The sequence below is a fragment of the Thunnus maccoyii genome, chromosome 2, assembly GCF_910596095.1.
Source record: "Thunnus maccoyii chromosome 2, fThuMac1.1, whole genome shotgun sequence".
Lineage (NCBI taxonomy): Eukaryota > Metazoa > Chordata > Actinopteri > Scombriformes > Scombridae > Thunnus > Thunnus maccoyii.
The window spans coordinates 33143791-33168009 of record NC_056534.1 but is presented as its reverse complement, the minus strand read 5'-3'; the positions used below and the strand labels follow the sequence as shown (position 1 = coordinate 33168009).

The 24219-nt window shown below is 37.5% G+C and overlaps 1 protein-coding gene across 2 annotated transcripts; it reads right to left on the bottom strand.

The window, feature by feature from the left end:
- Window positions 1–15576: 15576 nt before the first annotated feature.
- On the bottom strand, window positions 15577–18622 carry LOC121884219 (CMRF35-like molecule 1). Of its 2 annotated transcripts, XM_042392911.1 has the most exons (7): window positions 18135–18622; window positions 17667–18002; window positions 17498–17563; window positions 17334–17393; window positions 17207–17250; window positions 16521–16599; window positions 15577–16403 (listed from the first exon to the last, which is right to left on the bottom strand). In XM_042392911.1, the coding sequence occupies exons 1-7, from the start codon at window positions 18169–18171 to the stop codon at window positions 16342–16344; spliced, it is 684 nt and encodes a 227-aa protein (XP_042248845.1). In that variant the 5' UTR covers window positions 18172–18622; the 3' UTR covers window positions 15577–16341. The 2 variants fall into 2 exon arrangements, with proteins under 2 accessions (XP_042248845.1, XP_042248834.1); XM_042392900.1 differs by having other exon boundaries at window positions 17667–18622.
- Between the last annotated feature and the right edge of the window lie 5597 nt (window positions 18623–24219).

Here is a 24219-nt window from a genome sequence, read left to right as displayed (position 1 = left end):
TTAGAACCTTAGGTGTGCTCATAACTTGGTCAATTTGATTTCAGAACAGAGATTGGAAAGGTTTTTAATTGGCTAAAGTCCTCTTCCATGTGAAGTATGGTACGACAATATTGACCATTCCTTTGTGATGAATGTAGGTAGAAACCTTTCTTATCCACAATTACATCGATAGTATGTCTCATTAGACCGGCCAGGGTTGCCAAACCCACACAGTCATCGGGCCTAATGAGGTTTCATGCAAATGTTGACTAAGGTAAACACACATGCTCAGTGAAAGATAACAGTAAAAAAAATCGTACAGTATTCTCACTGATTAAAAAGCCTCCACAAGTTAACCTTATGTCCTGAGAAACATCTTTTTAATGCAACTGAAATAAATTACTTACTGTGGTTTGTTTTGTTTATTTGTTGTTAAATAAGATTCATTTGCCTGAAGATAAAGCTGCACTGATCAATTTAATATTAACAGTGGATCAGATTACTACTCATAATTTGAAAGATGTCTTGTAGTGACAAACCCGTGTCTGCAGTTCCCGTCAGTTCTGGAGCGTTTTAGCACCTTTTAGCTCGTTGTTTTGGTTTTTACAAATCTCTCTAATCAACCTCATTCTGAGCTGCAACAGACGACAGACAAACATCCTGTAAACAGCAAGCAACAAGTTAGCAAGTAGCTGGTGAATGTAGTGAAGCATATAGCAGCTAAAGAGACAAATATTTTCCTCAGGATAGTTTGAGCCCTGAACTGCTAAAAGGAGAGTGAATATTGGACTTATGAAAATAGTCAACTCTTAAGACAATTGTCCTGACAACTCAACAAGGTGATAATGTAATTTGTTATAATTTGTTTGTTACATCTTTGTGTTATTTTCCTAACTCCAGCCATTGGTTCTATTGGTTATGACAACATTGTAATGTATATACGAACATATGTGTGTGTAAACAGGCTGACAGTTGGGACATAAAGACCAAAAGTGAGTGTTCCTGTAATAATCTGTTAGTGAGTACACACAAATCACAGTAAGTTTGGCAGGTCAAAGCTGAACCAGGAAGTTGGCCTATAAACTGTGATGAATGTTTACAAGACATTTTGGGAAATCATTTTACCGTACTGTACTTTGTTTTCTCTTCAAATAATAATTACAAATGTTTGTTTACAACCTGTGACACACACGTTATGAAATCTGAATAATTACTTTGATGAGTACAATATTATCAAGCTATAGAACTGATGGCTGGAGTTATGATAATAAAACCGACATTGTACTGTAATTTTACTACGTACAGAAGTCTCTGTTTGCTTCAGTTACAAACAAACAGATTTTTGTCTCCATTTAAGATGAGTACATTTTTTGCAGTGTGGTTTCAAGTGGCATTTTGCAGGACTGTCTGCCTGTGGGATTGACATTCACACACACACACTCCCCTATATACACACTGTTCTCACTCTCGCTCTCTCCCCTTAAGGAAAAAACGGTCATAATATACAGACTGTAACGTAAGGTGCAGCTCGTGTTTAAGTAGCACAGAGGAACACTTTGTAGCACGATACAGTAACTCAAGCCTGTGTAGAATACCTTAGAATGCATTAAAACAGATACATATACTTGCATACCCTGAGTACCACTACATATATTTAAAACTGTTAAACCAACTTTCCCCACAGAACTGGGAGCTGTTTGAGTTAGAAGGCTCTTAATACCTGACTCTATATTCTACCCCACTGGAGGAAAGCCATAACCTCCCGATGAACAAGATGATCTCCCTTAGGCTGTGAATCAACATGGGTCTCATGTTTACGTTTTGAAGTGTTTCTGCATTATTACTTTAGAAAAACAAAGCTGGGGATTTATACTGTGTACCGAAGGGGAGGAGGGGTGACTTAGGCTCATATAAAGTGTCTTCTTCCAAAGGGAGTTTTCATAACACATGACAACATCTTCTTTGCCAGCTCTGTGCCTGTGGACGATGCATTTGCACTACTACCAGAAGTCAAAAGGAGGACTGTTGCACATTGTTTGTCTATTGTGTAATTGTCTTAACAGTTAGCATAAGCGCTCTTTCTAAATGATGAAAGAAGAGAGAGAAAGCCTACAGCTATTTTATATACACCAGTCCTTAAACTTTAGGATTTTTTTTCCTCATATGCATTAGTTCATAGATAGTAGGAAAGTAAAACAACTTAATATGTAGGCTATGGTAAAAACATACATAAGCAAAAGAGATGCAAATATGGGAAACAAACTGTACCTTCCATAAAATATAAAGTTTGAATTTTAGGAAAATAAATGTTGACATGCTTTTTGGAAATGTGTATTGACTGCTGTGTATCTGAGACTTTGAGGGTGGCTGCTCCAAAGCTGAAGAGCAATGACAGCAAAGTGGAGATCAAATTTGCTTTTCAGCTCGGATCTGTGAGCAGAAAATAGTCTCTCTGCTCTGGGCACTTTTGAATTTGTATGGTGACAAATCCAGCAAAAGGGACAATCTTCTCTGGGTATGTTCCTTACGGTGGCCTCCCACTAGCTGTTCCTGCTGGGCTATTTTGGCCTCAGAGGCACTAGCCAGAACACACACACCTGGCAGCGCCTCTTTATCACCTGCTGATCCTGAGTGATACAACTGGCTCTGGAGAAAATCTCCACAAATCAAAGTCGCAGTTGCAGATTCTGCCACTATGGACAATGTTATTTCAGCATTCAGCAGAAATCTGCTGTGTGGCCACTACCTGACAGTTGTTATCTCTCTCCCTCACTATCCCCTCAGCATTTTCTCTCACATTATTTCTAAGGAACTAGTGAGGCTTTTACCTGTCTTTTGGAAGGATACATAGAGGAAGATTGCAGCTGAACCAAAACATGCTCATTTGTACACAGAGATATGAACCCACCAACAGATTGCATTTTACAATGGGAGACCCCCTGTCTCATTTCAGAGTGTGCACTGAAGTGGTGGGAAAAGTGCAATTTCACCCATTGGTTGTGCCATATATCCAGAGGACTCATCTCCCAAATCAGAGACCACATTTTTTTGTAAATCACAACCCCAATTAAGAACCAATATGGTTGAGTGGTTCTTGCATGAGGGCCAATGTTATAATGACAATATTTAAAACTGTGAAAGGCTCCAGTGTCATAGATAAGAATTAGACATTGTCTCTATCCTCGCAGGTGCCTCCTACTTAGGAAGACGTCTAGCAAGCTTTTCTTCTGGGTGGAGAGAATAAAAAAGTCTGTTAGCTCACAATTCCAGACACTATATATGATATATGATTTCATATGTGCTTGTGTGTATGTGTAAACATGTGCAAATATAACAAGGGGATGTGAAAATACACGTGTGCTTCCTTTTGTGTGTGTGTGTGTGTGTTCTGATCTGAGACCAGTAAGAACTCAACACCATATGTTGTCAAGGCAGAAGCCCAGAACACATGCCCACAAGCTGTTTCCATCTCTCTCTCTCGCCATCATTTGTACATCATACTTCTATTTCAAGTTCTCGAAAAAACTTTCTACAAGCAAAGCAAACCCAGTGCAGTGAATATATTTCTGTGTGTGTGTGTGTGTGTGTGTTAGAGAGAGAGAGAGTTGGCTAATCCTTTTCACTTAGCAGCAGAGTGTCATTGACTGTCATTGACAACTGAGCAGATACCCCAGGCCACCACACTCTTCCCCTGGTGGCCGATGTACACAACAACAACAGTAACAACAATAATGACATCAAGCTGCTCTGGCTCTTTGAGCCTGACAAGAACAGCTACTGGAGGGTATTTCCACTGCCAAGGTGACTTGTGCTGGCTGTGTGTGTGTGTGTGTATGTGTGTTTGGGCGTGAGAGAGAGCACAAGAGAAAGAGACTATATGAGGGGGACAAATTGTAGAGAGAGAACGTGGAAAGACAGAGTGAAAAAGACAGATATTGATAGAAAAAGCAACCAAGATTTAAACCTCCGTAATGTTCATTACGTTATCATACATCAATTCCTTGATTTGTTTCATCACTCGCTGTGTTATTCTTTTTTTTTTTCCCCTCCGGCCTTCAGTCCACCAATCAATTAACCATCCATGCTTGCATTTTGATGATTATAGCACCTGGCCCATTTAGCTTAAAAATGTCAAACTGTATGATTGGAGCACTATTGCCACTGTTACATATGACTAATGTAATGACTACTGACATGAGGGGCTTTTTATTCTCTAAATGCACTGTCAAATAAATGATGGCGCTTTCACAGAAGGAATATAATGAATTGTGATTGAAATTTCACATACGAATTTAATTATCACGTGTCAAACTTTCAAGTTTCCGGTTGCCAGTATAACTTTATTAAATATACCACCATGAAACATGCTTTAAAGGAAACAAGATGATATTTTAGATATGATATATGCAGCAACTCATGCTCTGACTTCTCTTACATGTCTAGTGCAAACCTCCCCTCCACACTCACACAGAGAGATGTTCACCAGAGACGTGTGGAGCCAGAAGGTCGCAGCTCTGTTATTTTGTATTATTCAAGAGTAAAAATCTTTAGGGAGTTATTTCAACAGTTGCATGGTTCTTCTGTAGAGATCAAGGTATGTGAGGTATGTGAGGTATGTGAGGTATGTGAGGTATGTGTGAACATTTGTGAAGGCGCTTTTTTGTCTTCTGGACCTCTCACATCAAGGCAAGTGCTGAGTAAGTCTGGATTTATAAAGCAGTGCTTACAAGTTGGTCATTCTGACATGTTTTGTGAGCTGCACTGTTTAATATTTGACTGTTCTATTTTTGAATCGAGGTCACCTAAAAGACTTTCCCATACAAAGCCACTGTAAAAGAAACACTTATAAAACAACAAAGATATTGAGTATCACAATCAAACAAAATTACTCTTTGTATTACTATAATTTTAGCTTTTTGGTCCAATAAACAATTTAAAGTTATTGGGTTGTGGCCACAATGGCTTCTGTAATACTACCACCAGATGGCACCAGGTCAAGAAATGTTTTAAACCAACACATTGTGCTACAGGCCTAAAGCTAACAGCAAAACAATTTACTGTACTGTACCAAAAGAAAAAAAAAAAACATCTGCAGTGTTTTTTAGCACTCACAATTTTGATGAAATGCCATCAGAGGAGAGCATGAATCAGGGCAAAATAACATTGTGGAGGACTGATGGTGACTGGGTTGAGGGCTGCAACAGCCCGAAATGGCACAATAGCAGAGCAGGAGCCTTTATTCCCTACAGGGGCCATAGAGGGTTTACTTGCCTTCTTGCAGTCTAATAAGTACAAATGTACATGTCTTGAATCAGATGGGAAAAAAATTACAGAATGTTTCTTAAAGCAACTATTATTTATTAAGTCATGTATTACTTTTTGTATATAATACAATTAATAAAATAAATTTAATTGTTTTTATATTATAGACTGCAGTAGTTCTAAGTGACAGAGGAATATGATACAACACTCAGTCTTTTAATAGAATATAAAAAAAGATCAGCAAAGTAGCTCTAAATTGTTCATTTAATGGCACCTTCATTCAGAGATGCATATCAAAGTGCAAAAGAGAAGATTTAGAACAGCAGATAACTATTTGCAAATGTATTCCATCGGAGATATAGACAATTATACAAATAGACAAATATTCTTCTAATTAACAAACAAACAGTGCGGCATGTAATTACACATTTCTCAAAATGAGCTCACAATAAATAAATCTACTGTATCAATAGATTTGAATAGTAAGTGATTTACATTCAGAGGTTCAGTGTGAGTTGTGAAAGTTGAACAGTAGGGAAAGTAAGTCTTCCTCTGAGTGTGAAGAAGCTTCATCGACTAGATATATTTGACACTAACATGATGGTAGCAAAAGCAGATACATGACAACCACGGCTGCATCAATTTCCTGTTGACCCTAATAAAAGCATAACCCACAATAACTCATCCCTTTTAGTGTCTTAGCTTTATGTGACACATTACAAGAAGCAGTAGACAGAGAGAGAGTGGTTTGTATGGCTGTGTGTAATTTGCCACAGAGACGTAACGTACTAGTTAGGATAAGAGACCATATACTAAAGGAAACAACATAGTGTCTATGATGCAGTATATCATTTTATAAAATAGCTCTTCATGCTTTGTGCTGCAGACTGTACAGGCAGCTTTCAGTTGGTTCATTGAGGCAGCATTTTAGTGAGAATGAGTCCTTCCAATTCCCGTATTTGATCGTTCCTCGCTCCTCTTTCCCGTCTGCCATCACGAAGGCCATCCTAAAGTGCTTATTTCTGCTTCGAGGAGCGAGGATACATTAGACCAGCCTTCACAGAAGCCTTTTACCTGCCAACACGCCCCTTTATTGGAAATCAGTTATTGATTGGACACTGCAGCAGATCACTGCTCTGATACATCACAACAGCACTGCAGTTTTATACCAGAGAAGACAGACAGATAACAGATTCAACTCAAGTGTATTACTCCCAAATGTCATATTTTATTTGTTTTCTGATTCATCATCAATTAAACATAGAGGATTTGTGTTAATTATGATCAACAAAAGAACCATTAACAACTTTTTTTTCATTTATTAGAAAGTTTTTTCTTTTCATGATCTGTTATTTCCCTCATTAACTTTTATTATGGATAGAAATATAGTCAGACAGAGGAGGAGAGTCTATTGTCTGTCAGCAAGAAACACATTTTAATCATTTATCGTCATTCATTCAGTCACATGAGGCTGAAAATCCCTATTTACACAATTTCCATTTTCCGTTAAATATTTAGCCTAATAAATCATTTTGTATGTTTATCAGACATCCTGATCATAATCTGGATTATTAAATAATGAATTTAAAAACAATATCAATAAATGCAGATGCAAAATAGTTAATAAATAAAATAAACATATTCTGCCAGTAGAAACGTCCACATGTGTCTGAGTAGGACTGACAGAATAAATACAGAATGCAGGTTTTTATTTATGTGCAGGTTTTTGTCAAACAGATAAGATAAGATAAGATTAGATAAGATAAGATAAGATAAGATAAGATAAGATAAGATAAGATAAGATAAGATAAGATAAGATAAGATAAGACAAGACAAGACAAGACAAGACAAGACAAGACAAGACAGGCTCCCAGCCGCCGTATAACACAACGCTCTTGCTGACAATGTCACAATGCACATGTATACATAGAGCATAGATACATACATTCGAGATTAAACATGCTTAATATGTTTAAACATGCTTCAATTCAGTTTAGTTTGAAAAAAATTTAAATCCAATACTTGTAGCTGTTTATTCTCTGTTGTAGCGGGCTGTTAATATGAACACTGAGATATTGGTACAAGGCAACCTCTTTTATGGGTGCACTGTGAATGATAGTTGGAATATGATCCCCAATTGATTTTGGCTCAAATATAATTTCCTCTGTTTTCTTTACATTCATGATAAGGCGGTGAGCGTCACACCAATCCACAAGCTGTTTGATTCCAGCGTGGTAAAGTGATGTGTCTTCATCACTATGTAATAAGCCCACAATGGTCATTAGAGAATTTTACAATGTAGTTTTGGGGAGTTTTGTTCACACACCCGTTTGTGTATAGCATGAAGAGAACTGGGGGGCTCATACATCCTTATGGGGCACTTGTGCTGATGAGTTTAGGGTCGGATATTCCCTCATTTATCTTTACATATTGAACTCTGTCAGTTAAAAAAGTGAAAATACCATTTAATAAAAAAAAAAGCTGAGCTAAAATAAAAAAATAAAAAATAAACATGCATATGCCTTAGCCTCCTCCAGATGTCTAAGGACTAAGTGGGTGATACTCCTGACTGCATCATCAGTGCTCCTTCCTTGTTTAAGCAAACTGTCAAGGGTCTAACTCTGAATTCATCTCATTTTTCAGTAAAGACACTATATTTTTCAAAACATTTCATCACAATTGAGGTCAATGCTACCGGCCTATAATCATTGTTCTCAGCTGGACAAGACTTCTTTGGAACTGGAGTAATAACAGTTTTTTTGCCACAGTGTAGGGACAGTGTGGGAGTCTATTGAGCTCTGAAAGAGTAGACACCAAGGTGGAGTGAGTTCTTCAGCACAGGTTTTTAAAGAGGCAGACAGAAATCCCATCTGGTCCCCTGGATTTCTTAGTGCATAACTGACGGAACAGTGACTGCATCTTGTAGCTTTCCATGCCAGGCCTTATGCTTGGGTCGTCCCTGAGAGAGTCTAAAACCTTATTGCACCGGATGGAAAAATCCTGGGTCTGGAACCTGAGGTAGAAGTCGTTCAATTCCTTCACTTTCTGTAAGTCATCAGTAGTAGAAGTTTGTCTTTTACTTGGTTCCATATTAGTGATGGTTTGAGTTCATAGTACAAATAATGTAGTCGGTTACATCGCTATCTTGGTGTCTCTCCTCTGTTCTGCTGTTACGTCTATCAGCAGGTCTCAATGAGGGGAGTCACATCCACCTGTTACATGACACACATTTCCTAATTTGGACATTACTCCCGGAGTTGGGGGTGTTCCCCAGAGATAAAGCTGAGCTACTGACACATGCAAAGTGCTCCCAAGGGACTCTCCATAACCTGTTGTTCCCGTTCTCCTTTCCACAAAGTTAGGTTGTAAAAAATAGGCAATAAATGAGAAGTGCAAAGGAATAATCACCTTTGAAGTTCTTCCCTACACATTACACACTGTGCTGTCTCTGTGTTATGGGTGTATAAACAGGTAGAGGTCTGTCTGCAATGAGGTGATGAGTAAAGTTTTAGTTCAGTTGTCAACGCAGTCGTCTATGATCTGGGAGACTCAAGTTCAAGACTCAGTGTGGGGACCTCCTTTGTAAGGTAGTTATGAATGAACACTTATTGTAAAACTTTAATTTTCTAAAATTAAAAGCGTGATAAAAACAAAAACAGGATTTTTAAGCCTCTTTCCACTTTTATTCGAATACAAATACAAATAATTTTGCTGCCTCAACAAATACAGATACAAATACTGGGGTCTTTCTGCACATCACATCACTAGTTCATAGTTGTAAAATGCTGTTCAATGATGTCCTTCTGTTGTCTCTTGGCCTCCTTTAGCAGCTGATTAAGTTCCTTTTGTGTCGTATTTAATTTCCTATTAATGCAGTCCTTTAGTTCTTTAGTTATGTATGGTTTATAGTTTAGGTAAACAATTATGTCTTTTTTGGTGAGTAAATTGTCCACACAAAAATTAATATTGTCTGTTGTCGTCTCTGTAGCCACATTGATATCAGTATCATTGAGAATATTCCAATCTGTGCACAGAAAGACCACACAGTCACAGTTTTGACCTGTGGCCTGCTGCATTTGAGCATGGTTTTATATGTGGGAATTAAGTGGATGGCATTGTGGCAAGAGTTAGTCGGGGGAATTTAAATCTGGCAACATATGCATTTTTGATGTTTCCATAGCACTTATCTAGAGTTCTATTATCCTGTGTTTCACACACAGTTTAAGGGAACAAACAGAGAGAAAACACAGCTGCTCTGGCAGTGGTAACTGTGCGCCTTTATCAGTATGAGGACAGCACACATATGTGCAGACACAAACTCCATCAAAAGTGGTTACAGCTGTTAATGCAAACTGACAGCTGATCCAGCTGTGATCAGCTGCAGCTGTCATCAGAAACATGATGCTTCAAAAGAACGGACATCTCCTTTCTGTACAAAACATATTTCCTCATTTCCTCACATCTTTTCCTTGCGTCTCTCTATGCGTCTTCGGTGGGAGGGACTGAGACAAAAGGAAAAGATGCATGTGAGGGAAATTGGGAATTAAGGGAATTGGGATGTACCTTTTGTGCGCTTGTTTGTCTGCTTGGCTATAGTTAACATGATGTAACTTCCTGTCCTGCATTTAAGCATTTAGCTGATGTTCTTTTGACCAAGTGACACACACAGTGTTTGAACAGGTGCCAGTTTGGTGTCTTGCCCAAGGACAGTTTTTGTAGGAGATTTTTGGGACTCAAATCTGGCATCATAACATGTTTTAATATGAAACCATCTAAGTAATAAAGCTATCAATAAAAAAAAAAAAACTATAAAAATTTCTTATGGATGGCCAAGCAGTAATGTGGCTTCTAATATAAGGTAAGAAAATCAGCTCACAGGGTTCCATCTAAACATGTTTCCATTGGTCACACTGGACATCAATCACACAGAAACTCTTTCAAGTGAGTTGAACTTTAATGTGATTGTTGTGCACATCCTTATCGATATAAGTGAGGTACTCTTGTTGCAGGAGTGATTTTTTCGAGTGTACTTTCCAACATAACAGCCTAGCTAGTTTACTGTTGTAGCAAGCAGTTAGTGAGGTTCATCTGTTTTTTTATGCTGCCTTTTTTTTTTAGTTTCCATTCATTTATCCTGTAAAAACCCCATCAGAAATCCCAGAAGGCAAACCAGAAGGCAGATTCTCTGGAAAAACTGTGTTGAATGTCTGCAAAGTTTTGAAACTTTGAAGAGGCAGATTTGCTTTCATTATGCTGTGAATATTGTAAGAGTGAGGCAATTATTTCAGACATTCAAATCTTATTTTCAAATATTTAAATCCTATTTTCCAGCTTCAAAACCATAGTTTATACTTTTAAAATTTACTTTCAACCTGTTGTAATGCAATGATTTCTGATGGTAATCTCCCCTCATAAAAAAACACCAATAAAACTTGTTAGTGACGCTGCTAAACTGATCTCTTCAGGAGGAAGTATAATTCCTGCCTGTATAGTAAAGGCACACTCACCCTAATTACACAATGTTGATATCATCTTGTTATTGAGAGGATTTCAGAGATTTCAGCCATTTGAGGTGATATTGGAAGAAAGGAAGACAGAGTTTACTCTGATCTGTGTATCTGCAGTGTCTGGGCCATTACTGATAACTTATAATATGTTTGATTTAACTGGAGGCAATTTAGTGAAATCCAGTTCTGAATGTCAGAAAGACAATGGCAGGTTATCAAAATGAACAGTCTTGTTGGAATCAATAGCAAGATACATCTGTTAGTCTTAAAACAGCAAAAAAAAGTGAATACTTGTGGTAAACATGGGCCACAATACCTGAATTTAGAGTAAAAGCTGTGGCATTTCACTTCAACACATGATGCTGCTGGAATAATCAAATGATAAAATGCATTATGTGCTGAAAGAGCTGGTCTTCTCATTTCTTTGCACCACTACTCCCACTTTTGCATCATGCCTGCTGTATATATGAAGACTGCTGTTGGTGTGTGACCTGAGATAATTTATGTTTGGCTATGTTTAGCTTTGTGAAGAGATAGGCCAGCTTAATGATAAAAAAAAATGTCCTATATCCTGTATATATGTATATGAAACATAAAGCTCCAGCTCCTTTCCCCCATTAAATTTCAAAGATTTCACACCGACCTGCTCAAAGCGTCTGTAATGGCTGCTGGGGTTTAATGAGAAAAAGGGCATTATCTCAGACCTCAATGGCTTGCCTGGGACTCTTAAATTAGCCTAAAAGGTGCATGGTGAGTGCCCCGCTGAAAGAATAATGTCTGGTAGCAGCTTCTCTCCCCTTCCTACAGTTGTGTTGTTGCCATGTACCCAGAATTCAGAAGTTTTCCAAGACCTATTCAAAGCATTTGTATTTATTAACTATGAGCTCAGCATTGTAAAGGAGTCCTAAATGGCATGAAAGTAAGAAAGAGGAAAAGAAAGAAAGAGGAAGTAAAGAGAAGAGAAAGGAAAAGAGCTGTAAGAAAAAATCTCGAGCCTCACACAAGCTGAGGGAATGTTTTTGTGTATTTGTAAGTAGAAGTAAAACAGTAAAAATAATTTTCTACATTATTGCATTTGATGTATTTGATATTAACCAGTGTAAGTGTATTATTTAGCTATGGTTCGATTGCTAGGATAATGCTTTTTTAATAGATTTAATTACAGATTAAAGGTTTTGGGTTTTATTCTGTATTTTATTTGGTTAATCTCACTGGTTTTCATGATGTGTTGATGACATTGATGACAGAAATGAGTGAATATCCAATTTGCGAGCACGTAATTTTCAGATAGTTGATAAGAATAAAATTATCTCGCTTTTATTTGAAGGTCAGTTTTCTCCTCACACAAAGAAATTAATTGATAATAGAGGGGTTCACTCAGCTATTTCTTCCAAAACACGCCTCCTAGACTATAAAAGTTTACAACTCTTTGTCTGGCTTGGCTTCTTTTTTGTTTTGCTTGCTTGCTGACCGCTGCTGTGATGTCTTCTGTGTTTGTTTGTTTTTTTCCTCTAAGCCTTGCCAGCCGTGTTGCATTTCTGCCATTGGCTTTTTCATTTTTCCCTGAGAGCTCCAGAAAAGAAACTCTCCCTAAGAAGAAAGACTGAAAGACACCTAAAAGCCACAAGCCAAGTACCATTAGCCATTGCAACCTGTTTGTCATTTTAATATATTATTCCTTCTAATCTTCTATTTTTATCATGTAGTTAAACTTTTTAAAAGTTTTTCCAAGGACTTTAGGTTAGTTAGAGCTCCAGCATCCAAACTCTGCAGCCTGCCACTGAACACAACAAGACCAGAACACAAACCCCTGCTGTGTGGCCTCAGCTAGTCTGAGACTGGGAACCAGTGAACAAAGTGTTTCACTGAACCTGCTGCAGTGGTTCTCATCTGGCTGTCACTCTGGTGACTCGAAGATCACAGAGTCTGCTTCGCCTTGCTTGGCGCTTTCTGGGAAGTTCGCCTCATCATCAAGCCTTCATCACCACAGAAACAGTAGGAAAACCATGTACTATGCTTCTGTCTCAGAGTTGATGCAAAGAGCTATCCAAAATTACATTTTTTATTGGCTTTACTTAGTTAATTGCCCTTTATTGCATTTTTGACTCGTTTTTAATAACATTCATTAATTCATTCATTCATTCTGTCAGTAAAAACTTACTTAATTTAACTTACCCATTCATTCATGCATCCATTCATTCATTCATTTTAATTGTATATATGCTTAGTGTTTCCCATTCATTCCTATCCCTTGGTAGTTCAATAAATATCTTGATTTATCACCAGGCAGAATGGCCTGAGGTTTTTTTGATGTCTAAGTTACACTGGACTAATATTTTTTATATGTTCACATGAGTGCACTACATAGCAGTTCCTTGTGTTGCTGATGCAGTGGATAGTGTTGTAGAATGGATGGTGTAAGACACAGTCAACCCAATAATGACTGAGAAAGCTGAAAGCAAGACAATATTAATTCTTATGTCAACAGTTCTTATATATTATTTATTATTATCTATTATTTTTGACAAAAGTGTAATTTTAAAAGAAAATGAAGAGTTCCTATAACTTTCAGTTGCACATTTATAAATGCATCATGGTCATATCTCTCCAATGCACAAAAATATGTCTTAAGAGTTTTGGAGATTAGTGAAGGGTACATGTAAATTTCCTCCTGTGTTCCTCAAATGTTCTTTTATTATGTTTGGACGTTTTTTCCTGTTTTTGATTCATTTGTTTATGTATTGTTGTCTAAAAATGTAAAAAGTGACATTTAACTTGTTGAGTGGTGTGAAGACATTATTATCAAGCCTCAATAAACAAGCAAGGAATGAGACTTTGAAAATGGATAATTAACTTGATTCTTGATTATGAAGTTGTATTTGTCGGTAATTAGCTTACAATAAAAAAAAATTGACATTTATGAAATCTGTTACAAAATTGAACTGATTGTACTTCAATTTACATGCCTGCAGAAGTTACTTCTGACTAAATTTGCAGACCTGTAAAATGAAATGTTACCAAATTAACCACTTCCTCCCTTGTAGCTTCCCCTTCCTTTTTCTCTCACCCTTTCAAAGGTTGTCACTCCTCCCTTTCCACACACACACACACACACACACACACACACACACACACACACACACACACACATATGTCATAATGTATGAAAACTATGCTTAGATGTACAAAATTACTACAAATAAAGCAACAAACCATCCAATCCCAATCCGAATACATTTTCGGGAAAGCACAAATAATGGGTTTTTTACGAACATTTATTTTGTACGAACATTACGAGGGGAGAAGAGCAACCTGATTTAAATGGAGGCAAAACGTAGTACTTAACTGGTTTGTGGAGATAGTTTATTATAACATTACTTGTCTTTTGTTTTCCTGTTGGACGTGCAATATGTGAAGCGGAGGTTTCAGACTGTGTGGAGGATATCAGACTGTGTGTCAAACAGTAGCAGAGATCACACTGGAGAAACAGAGCGCTCTGTATAGCTATTCTTGCAAAGTTGCTGTGCCACTATTTCAACTTAGAAGATGTTGCACAGCTTGTTTGATCGGGAGAAGATTAGGCTAGCGCTAGCCTGTTAGCTTTACAGAGCTAACAGGCTAGCGCTATACTGTTACCACTATGTAGCCTATACTGTTGGCAGTGTAGGTCTATTTTTGTGTGATTGTTTCGATTTGCATCTACACTTGACAAGGATTGAGATATTCTGCATAGCCTGTTAGGCTGCTCTCTTTTTTACAGCCTATAGTTGGTAGTTAGCAGTCTATTTTCGACCACTCATTTGCTGTCCCCCAACCCCTACCACGTTGATTTGGAAAACAAAATAGAGGAGGATGTGCATTCTCAGTCTACTTGTTGTGCTCCCCCAGCCAAAATAACTCGTAAAAGTTCCATCTGGAAGCATTTCACAGCCGGTGCAGATCCAACCAAGGTGATCTGTTATGTGTGCAAAAGTCAATTAAGCAGAGGCAAAGATGTTAAACATCTGTCAACATCTGCATTGCACAATCACTTGTATTTCAAGCATCATACACTGATATCCACCCAACCCCCCCCACAAGTACCAAATCAACAACACAGCCATGTCCCATCCCTCCAAGTCAGTCTTCACCTATCTTAGCTGCTTTTAATGCAAAATAGGTTTAACCACCCAATCACCCCACAGCAAAGCAAATAACACACAGCGGGAGAAATGATTTGCTGTGACCTGATGCCCCGCTCAGTGGTGGAAAATGAAGGTTTTCGCAAGCTTCTCAGTGTGATTGCACCTTGTTACCAGCGACCATCTCGTTCACATTTCTCTCATAAGATTGTACCACGACTTTAACACGATGTAAAAACAAAGGTTAAAGAATCCTGCACATCAGACATCTGGACAAGCAAATTTCCACTGGATAGAACGCAAACAAAGTGCACAAAGGATAATAGAGCATAAACGTGTATCTGCACTTCTTATTTGATCACACAGCCTATGTTCACATGGTTTAAATGTGCATTAGGAACTGAATGTTCATTTTAAAATGATTGTCTTTACAATTATGTATATGATTATATGAGTTTATTGCTGGGTTGATGAAAACCATAAACCAATATTACATTTAATTTACATAAGTTTATTTGTTCAATAATTATTATAATAGTTTATTGAAGAACACTTATTTTAACACTTTAATATCCTAAAATTAATTAATTAAAAAATATTAAAAGTTTAATTAAAAATTTGGTAAAAAATTAAAACAAAAACAGGATTGTTACGTCTATTTCCACTTTTATTTGAATACAAATACAAACACAAATAATTTTGCTGCTTTAACAAATACAAATACAAATACTGGGGTCTCTGTACATCCCTAATACAGATATGCAAAGCATCAAACTGATATTTTAAAACAGTAGCAATGGCACAACAGAAAATGTACTTGACCACATGTAAATAAAGTGTGAAAGCAAGTAAAGAAGCACCAACTTTAGAGAACACATTTATAGTTTCTGCCCTAAATTGGGATATCCTGTCAAGTCCTTTAGTATTGTGTATCTGCTGATACCAAGTTTCATCTGAGACATATCTTTACTTTAGTCGATACCAATCCTTTAATATAGGGAGGCTGTGGCTCAAGAGGTAGAGCAGGTCGTCCACTAATCAGAAGATCGGCGGTTCAATCCCTGTCACCTCCAGTCCACCTGTCAAAGAATCCTCGGGCAAGACACTGATCCCCTAATTGCTGCCGATGGCTGTGCCGTCGGTGTGTGTGAATGATTAGATCCTCCTGATGAGCAGGTTGGCATCTTGCATAGCAGCTTCTGCAATCAGTGTATGAATGTGTGCATTCTGTGTGTGAACGGGTGAATGTGGCTTGTAGTGTAAAAGGCTCTATGTAAGTGCAGCCTATTTACCATCCATTTAATATATCCCCTAATATGGCTCAGAACATCTCTATATTGTAATTCAAATGCCTAATAAAGCAAATAAAAACTTGTGAACTTTAAAACTGTCATTGTATATGTATAATATTACTGTGTGCGTGCATGCGTGTGTATTTAAGGTTAACAGTGTGTTTGCTTGTTGTGACAGTGCTACAGATTGCTTCCATGTTGACTTGGTTCATATGTTGATGTTTTGACTGTGGAATAGCATTCTGAGAAAATAGAAGACAAAATTTTAATCCAAATTATGAGTATTGAACTCATTATCTTACAGACAATTAATCAACCAGTAAATAAATATTGTAACACAGTCGTGCTGAGTGTCGTACCTGTGGCAGTGCAGTAGATTTGTTCTTGATCCTTCGTGGATGGGTGGAGTGTTTCATAGATTCCTGCATGACTTGCACTCTGTTGGGACATAATGTTTGCTGTTTGTTAACAGAGTCGAATAAAATTAAACAGAGAAGAAAAGAAAAAAAATATCTAAATTAAAAGACAGGATGTGTATATGAAGGCTACATCTATCTACCAAGTGTAACATTAGTGCAGCAGTGAAGCAAAACAGTCACCAAGTACAGCACTTAGTACAAAAAGAAAAACTGGTATAAAGAGATAATGACGTAGTATACATAAAGTATTTGTCATAAAATGTTAAACATGCAAAAAAAAAATGTTTATCACATACTGTACCCAACCTGTATGTGCCTTGTGTTAGTGGAGTAATGTAAGTGAGAGGGAGATAATGCCCCATGGCTGACATGTGATAAGTCCTATAGGGAGATCTGACCAGTCAGCACAAATAAGTGTCACAAAATTCACTTGTGTCATCCTCTGTAGAGTTCAAGATGCCAGTCAAACACACACGACAACAAACACTATATGATGACTAGAGAGGACATACTTCTACCAAGGGTGCATAATCCCCAAAAATGTGTTATATTATTAACAGGAAATACTGTAAAATTCAAATCTGCATCTGTGGAGGTTCATGATAAGTCGGTCAAAAACTGTTTACCTCAGCACTGACATCTATGACTGTGTTTATCTCGGTGGTCGAGCCTGTAAAAATAAAGCAATGTATGAAAAATCTTTATCAATCTTTTAAAAAAAAGATTTTACAGAGAAAGAGTGATGAGACTCACGTGATGACGCAGTTCTTCTTTTGCAGAATATTAGTGCAATAAGTCCCATCACCAAGACAGCTGTTTAAGGTTATTGTCAAACAGTATAACATTACTTACACTCTGCAATGCAGTTTCACCAAGACAATAAATATTTATGAAATTTAGATGAGTGCACTCCATACCAGCAAATGAGAAAGCACAACCGAAGATGACTGATTTAGGATTCGTCCTGGAACCTGTAAGCATAGCTGAAACAAACAAACACTGTTTTTTTAAAAATCAGTAGGGTGTGATTAATCACTTCTTGAAATGCAGCAAACTTGACAAAACTATTATAAAGCATGGACTTACCATTGAAGACGTGAAGGTTCACCTTAATTAATGAATCAAGGCCGAATTTCTCCAGTCCACAAACGTACGTGTTGGAGTCTGACGTTTGGAGAGAAATAAAGGTCACAGATAAACCCTCTGCTGTGTTGTTCACATATATTCTGTCCTTTTGTTTAGCTTCTCCAGGTGCTGCTTTGACGATGACGTGTTTTTCCTTTGTACATGGACTTTCACAAAGGTACTTAACGTAAGATTTTACATCAGTCAGCCAAACATCCCAGTCTGAACATGTGAATGTCACATTTTCCCCAACATCTGCGTTTATGTTGAGAGGCTTCATCTCCGCAATAGTCAGAGCTAGTTGAAATAAGGAAGGAAAAAAAAAAAGAGAGGTGAGAAAAGTCATCAGTGATGTTACTAGTTTGCTGTTTTGAGACAGCAGATAAGTTGTTTTTGGAATAAATCTCTTCACACAAAGAAATAACTTACCAGAGAAAAGGCAGGTGTAAATGTAGATCATTGTCATAGTGTCAACGATTGTCAAACGATGAAGTGCAAGTGCAGAGTTATTGCATGTCTTTGTCTCAGTTCCTTCCCTTTCTCAGCACTTTTCAGGTCAAAACTCCTCCCTACAATCTCAGTTTAACTTGGTAAGTTTCAACATTTCTCTTGATATTCTGATGTAATATTGTAATTTCGCCACTATATAATACACCACACTATTGCACCACTTTATAGCACATCTTCCTCATTTCAGTTAAGATGACGCTTCTGCTTGACAATTAACAAGACTTGACTTGGAGATGCTATTCATTACATGGGACTTAGCTTAGAGCAGGAGTAGTCAATTAAAATTCAAAGGGGTCCAGTTAGAGAAGATTTCCTCCAGCAAAGATCCAGAACATCATAATGTCTGACTCGCGTTATGATTCAGTGCCGAAGTCGAGTTGTATCAACACAGTTTCAATAATATTTCAACAATATTTATTGTCAGTTTTCACATTGAACCAGAGGGATTATGAATAATAATAACTCTAATAATAAATAAATGTTCTTTTCTCATTTCAAGTAAAATAAGGGCTGAATTTAAAAACAAAATACATAACAGAGTTTTTGAAAAATGTAAAGAGTCAAATAAAGTGCTTAATTTTATAAAAATGTAATAAAACATGTAGCTTGAGTTTCCCTTTTTTATCTTTTTTGTTAACTCCATTTCACATTTTAACAGTCTCAACTAGTTTTATAATAAACAATAAACAGCTGTAACACCTCCTTCTCTCTTTCTTTCCCTCTTATATCCCACCGCCTCACTTTCTCTCGTTCAGCTCTCGCTTGTCCTGCCAGGATTTTAAGTCTGTTAGGATTCTGGTGGGTCGATCATATCGGGCTCTTAAATTGTTTTTTTTTCTGTTCCCTCCGTTCAGATTTGAGTGGGTGTGTTTGCTCAAAAGATTTTTGCTTTGTCTCATAGTGGTGCTTCACAATCAGCGCGGTCTGGGAACGTATATGAGACAAACTGGTTTTACACCGCCTGTGGGAAGAGTGAACATGTAAGAGTCTGTCCATTATTGATTAAAAGCTCTGTTATCGCTGTCTACTTCTCTCTCTTTAGAGCACACCATGTGAAATTACTTTTCCCTAACTTGCTTATTTCTCTAACTGCCGTCTCTCGTGCGGGGTCTGCCTGTTCTGCTTAAAGGGACTTTTTGAGGGTCTGGACCACATTACCAAACATTGCTTACTGAATGTGTATTTTATTCTTGGCTATCTTACTGATGATGCAGTGACAATACACTGGGAGTCGTGGGGGAAAAGAGTGACTTTATTGTCTTGTCAGTTCACTGTGCTTTCTTTATTTTCTAAAGCAGTGGTTGTAAATAGATACTCCACACAGTCTCTGATGATGATGATGATGATGATGCACATCTTCACAAGTACAGGACATCAACAGTCATAATGTTAGTCGCCCCCAAAAAACAACGTATAGTTACATTTGAGTGACAGATGCCATCTAGCTGCTATCTAGCTGCTGTAGTAATTATGACATGGAGCAATGAGATGATGTCATTAACATTAATTGCTATTTGTTTCCTGTTTCTGATCGTGAGTGTCATATTTCCTTTTTTTTTTTTTAAAACTCAGCTATGATCATCCCCTAACTTCAACCCTGTGGTTATTATTGTTGCCATGGCAACAAAGGTCGCCTAACTTGAAGGAAGAAGCAACTTTAACCCACACCACAAGTGATCATTTTAATCCAAACCATCTTTCCCGAAACCTAAAAGTAAAGTTAATTTATACATTCAAGTTAATTCACAAAATATATTTTTACAATGTTTACACAGTTAATTATTTATATATCTGTGCTTTATTATTTACAGGTTCAAACATTTACACCAGCATCCTGTGAAGGTTAAAACATTACAGTTGGATCTGCCTCAGTCTAGCCTATGATTGGTTGGTTTAGTCACATGTGCCTTAGAGACGAGGAAGTGTTGTTGTTATGACTCTGATGCCGGGAGCTAGAGTAAAAGTGCTGCTTAAGAAGTCACCTGTCTCCATCCTGCTATTTTCTCTTATGAAGAGTGTCAAATTACCACCTATCGAACCCTCACTTTACAATATTTTAACAGTGATTTGTAAGGGTTTTGAAAAACACAGACATATGATGTTGTCCTGCTGATTACTGCCGATAGAGGCGTCTGATTAGAGAATGCTCCTATGTGCTGTTCTGGGGTTCACATGGTCAAGCCGCATGTTTGGTCATTCATTTGGAGGACTTGTTGAGTAGATCACGCCAATCATCAGGATATTTGAAACTTCTATTTCCTCTCCATATCTCTGAACTCCCTCAGTAGTTCACCATACTCCACTCTTCACTATCCTTATCAACACATTTTTAGCAACAAGAAGATTATCTTTTTCAGAACAAAAATAGTCAGATTTCCATAAATCTCTCTGGATAATCAATCATGTAAACAGCAATATTTTGGGAAGTCATCAGTTTATGTATTCATGAATTTAAATGGATTATTCCACCAATCACAGTATAGATATTATTAGCATTAGTGCGTGCTTGCTAACATCAAACACCAAACTTAATCAAAAAGTAAAATAAGCGTAACTGTAGCTAAAACAGAACTGTTGATGCATGTCATTACAGATGGAGAACATGATGTGCAGGTTTTTGAAAACTCCAGATGTCTTTTCATTTCAAATAGAAACATCAGGCGTGTTTGTGGAGCCATAATCACGCCGTTCTTCTCTCCGCCTGCTGGACTACTCTGGCCCCCACGCTGTGTCCTTTTAGTTGAGCTCTTAGGTGAGCCAGTCTGGACTCTGCTCTCCTTTATGAGGCTGTCAGTACGCTATGGCAGGTAGTTATTTTTATGAAGGATGACAGACGCTGATTGAATCAGCCATGACTGACGCCAGCCCTCACCACACTGACTGATTGATTCAGTCCTCCCACTTCAACCCATTTTACAATTGTGCCTCTGGTTATGAAATGACCAAATATCTGTTGGCCATTCATGGAAAAAAGAGCAGCTTATCTCACCTCCACCTCTCCGCCATTATTGCTCCCCTTTCCATTTCATCTTCTCTCCCCTCCTTTCTTCTCTCATATGTAGTGATTAACCAAATCATTCTCCTCGGTAATGTGTCTCAATGTACGAGGAGGAAATGAGAGAATATTATCTCCGTCCTCTGCTGGCTTTGACAGTTCTTGTCATTCAAATACACACTTTTAACATAACACTAACACTGGGCCTCTGCTTTCACTATGTGAGAGAGACAGACGTGTGTGTATGTACAGTAGTGTCATAAGATAAGGAGAGGTTTGTCAGGGCAGCACAGTCAATGCTGCCGCTTGACACTGCTACACGATGAGTCAAAGCCTGCCAAAGTGTCACAGAAGTAAAGGGACAATGTGTCTATTTAGTAAAACCAGCAAAATCACCGGAAGTAATTTTTTTTCTGATTTAGCTGAGCGACTGAGCAACAAGCTGAGAAAAGGTGGCAACAGCTGGACTGTTTTTGGTCATTCAAGAGCCAATCAGAGCTCTTTGCTTCCTTGTTTCACTACCTATGAAATCTCTTTCTCTTTTCATGAGCAGCAATTTTTACCTGGAAAATTGTCACGATTCCTGCTAAGGCCCTGTGTGTGTTTCCCTTTCCCCTTTCTGTCTCTGTCATTACCTTCAGCCCTTCATCACTCTCTGCTCTGGTCTTTGCCTTTTCTCCACCTGTCCACCAGACGCCCCCAGACCTTGCTTTCTGTTTACCACACCCACCTGCTCACCTGTTCCCACTCAGTAATTGTCTGCACCTGCTGCCCATTCCCTCGTCAGCCCCTCGTTACAAATACCGGTCTCTATCATCCATTCCCTGCCAGTTCCTCATAGTTTCTTCAATGGAACCTTTCATTCTCGCCAACCTAATCCTGTTCCCGTCTGCTCTTTCAGATGGGTTCCCCGTTATGACCTGTAAGCCTGTGTTTTGTTATTCTCATTAAAAGTTCTTCTCATTTAACCTGCCGGTATTTAGAGTCCTCCACCTTTCTGCCCTGTACGCCTGTAAGAATGTCATTTTAAGTCAAATTTAATCATGATTCCCTCAACCATTTTTGCTTCAATTCATTATTATTTAATAGTTGAATCACAGGAAAAAAAATCATTGCAATTAATTTCAATTATCACACATTGCCAATTCAGTTAATTTTTTATAACGAGGGTTTGTGTAGAGTCCCCCCCCGCTGGTTTCATAGCTCTTGATTGCATGATGTTTGTACATCTCCCTGATTCTGATTGTATTTTTTATCTCATGCTGCTATTACTTATTTTAAAGTCTGATGGCTTTCAGCATCATTACATTAAATGTTTGTCTTGCTTTTCTTCAATTCATTGTCCCATTTGGACACATAAGTCCCGTTTTGTTAGCGTCTTTTTAACTTTATTCCTTCAAAAAAATGCAATTTCCTTTTATAGCCTTTTTGTATGTGAATATTTTCATACTTTTTACCAAAAGATAAATATTTATTTTGTCATTTTCACACTGGATTGGACTTTTGAATTTGAATTTGGACCATTTGTATATATATATATATTGCACTACAGCTTCCACCTGATGTTGGCTGTGATGCTCTTCATTCCTCTGACTTTGGGTTCAGCCCATCTTTAAATTCACTCATCACATTCTTGTCTTCCACTTCACCAGCTGAGTCTGAGTCTCTTGTGTTATTCACTGTAAGGTTCTCTGAGCGCACAGCCTTTTGCTTACATTGGATTCCAATGACAATGTGTAAATGTGAAGATGATGCTAGTGGCTATGCTTCATCACTGTCCCTCCTCCACTATGTATCAGTGAGAAGAGTAAAGAGATTAGTCTGGTGTCACAAAAGATTTATTCATACTGTTGTCTTTTTACTGTAACTATTTGGTTTTCTAGCAGCCTCCACCCTTTCATTACGCTTGAGTTAATCTGACACTATGAAAATGTGTTTGTGTTCTTCACAAAAATAAAGAATATGTATAATTGGTCATTTTGACAGAATCTGTGTGCTCTGTTGAGGTAAAAATTTGAATTGTGTTTCTGTAGGTTTAAAAGCTCTGACAAAACAAACCCTTAAAGACCACAAATGGCTAAACAGAGGACTTTAAACTAACATCCATTTGGTAGTAAAATTCATCTGGACTCACTGACTTTCTATGTTTTTTATCATTTATTAAGTCAGTCAATTCACCCAAATTATTATAAAAGTACTTTAATGTGCCCAGGTTTTGAGGTATCTCTGAGGTTTCTGCTACCAGCTCAACACAATGGAGGCTGAGGGTATTTTATTTGTGGAAAATTACATTTAAAAAAAATTCAACAGCAACATTTCTTCACTGTATCAGCGTCCCTTTGATAATCCACCAAACATGCTATGAAGAGTTTTTAGAGATTAGAGCATTTCTTGGGCAGAAAGTACAACTCTGATGAAAACTGTTAACAGCAATGTTGGAGAAATAGGAGGTTATGCTAACGCTGTACTTAAAGGCCCCCCATTAACATTCATAAGCAGTACATAAACATTTAATAAATGGTTAATAACAGACTACAATGCAGATTAATGTTCAGTTTGTCCTATGAAGACGTTTTATATTATTACAACTGTGTTTTACTATATTGTCATTCATTATCTGTTTATATAGCAGCCTCCACCCACAAGAGGAGTTATAGTTGTTGATAATCTGCTAACAATTACATTATAGAGTGTTATAAACCATTAACTGTTTACATACTGCTTATAAAGTGTTTCTGAAACAACTAACAACAACCAACATTATCTTGGCTACCTTGGATATAACTGAGAAAAGGCTACGCTAATGAGCTATCACACTTTTTTCCTGTTATGCAGTTGAAGTCTTGCTAGCTGCCTCCTCACTATAACATCCTGCCATTCAAGTGAATTTGAAAAAAAAAAAAGCTTCATTTCTTGAGGTTATCATATGTTAATAAATCATCAGAGCCTCATTATCCAGCTAAGAAATTAGTCTGCATGTTTGTTAACTCACAAGAGAGGTTTATTTGA

Excerpts from the sequence above, each read along its gene's own strand:
- LOC121884219 (XM_042392900.1), bottom strand. The coding sequence starts at position 18,171 with ATGACAATGATCTACATTTACACCTGCCTTTTCTCTGGTAAGTTATTT. Across the intron at positions 17,394-17,497 it reads TTGTGCTTTCTCATTTGCTG|CTGTCTTGGTGATGGGACTT; the intron begins GTATGGAGTGCA and ends AACCTTAAACAG. Across the intron at positions 16,404-16,520 it reads AATCTACTGCACTGCCACAG|AATGCTATTCCACAGTCAAA; the intron begins GTACGACACTCA and ends CTATTTTCTCAG.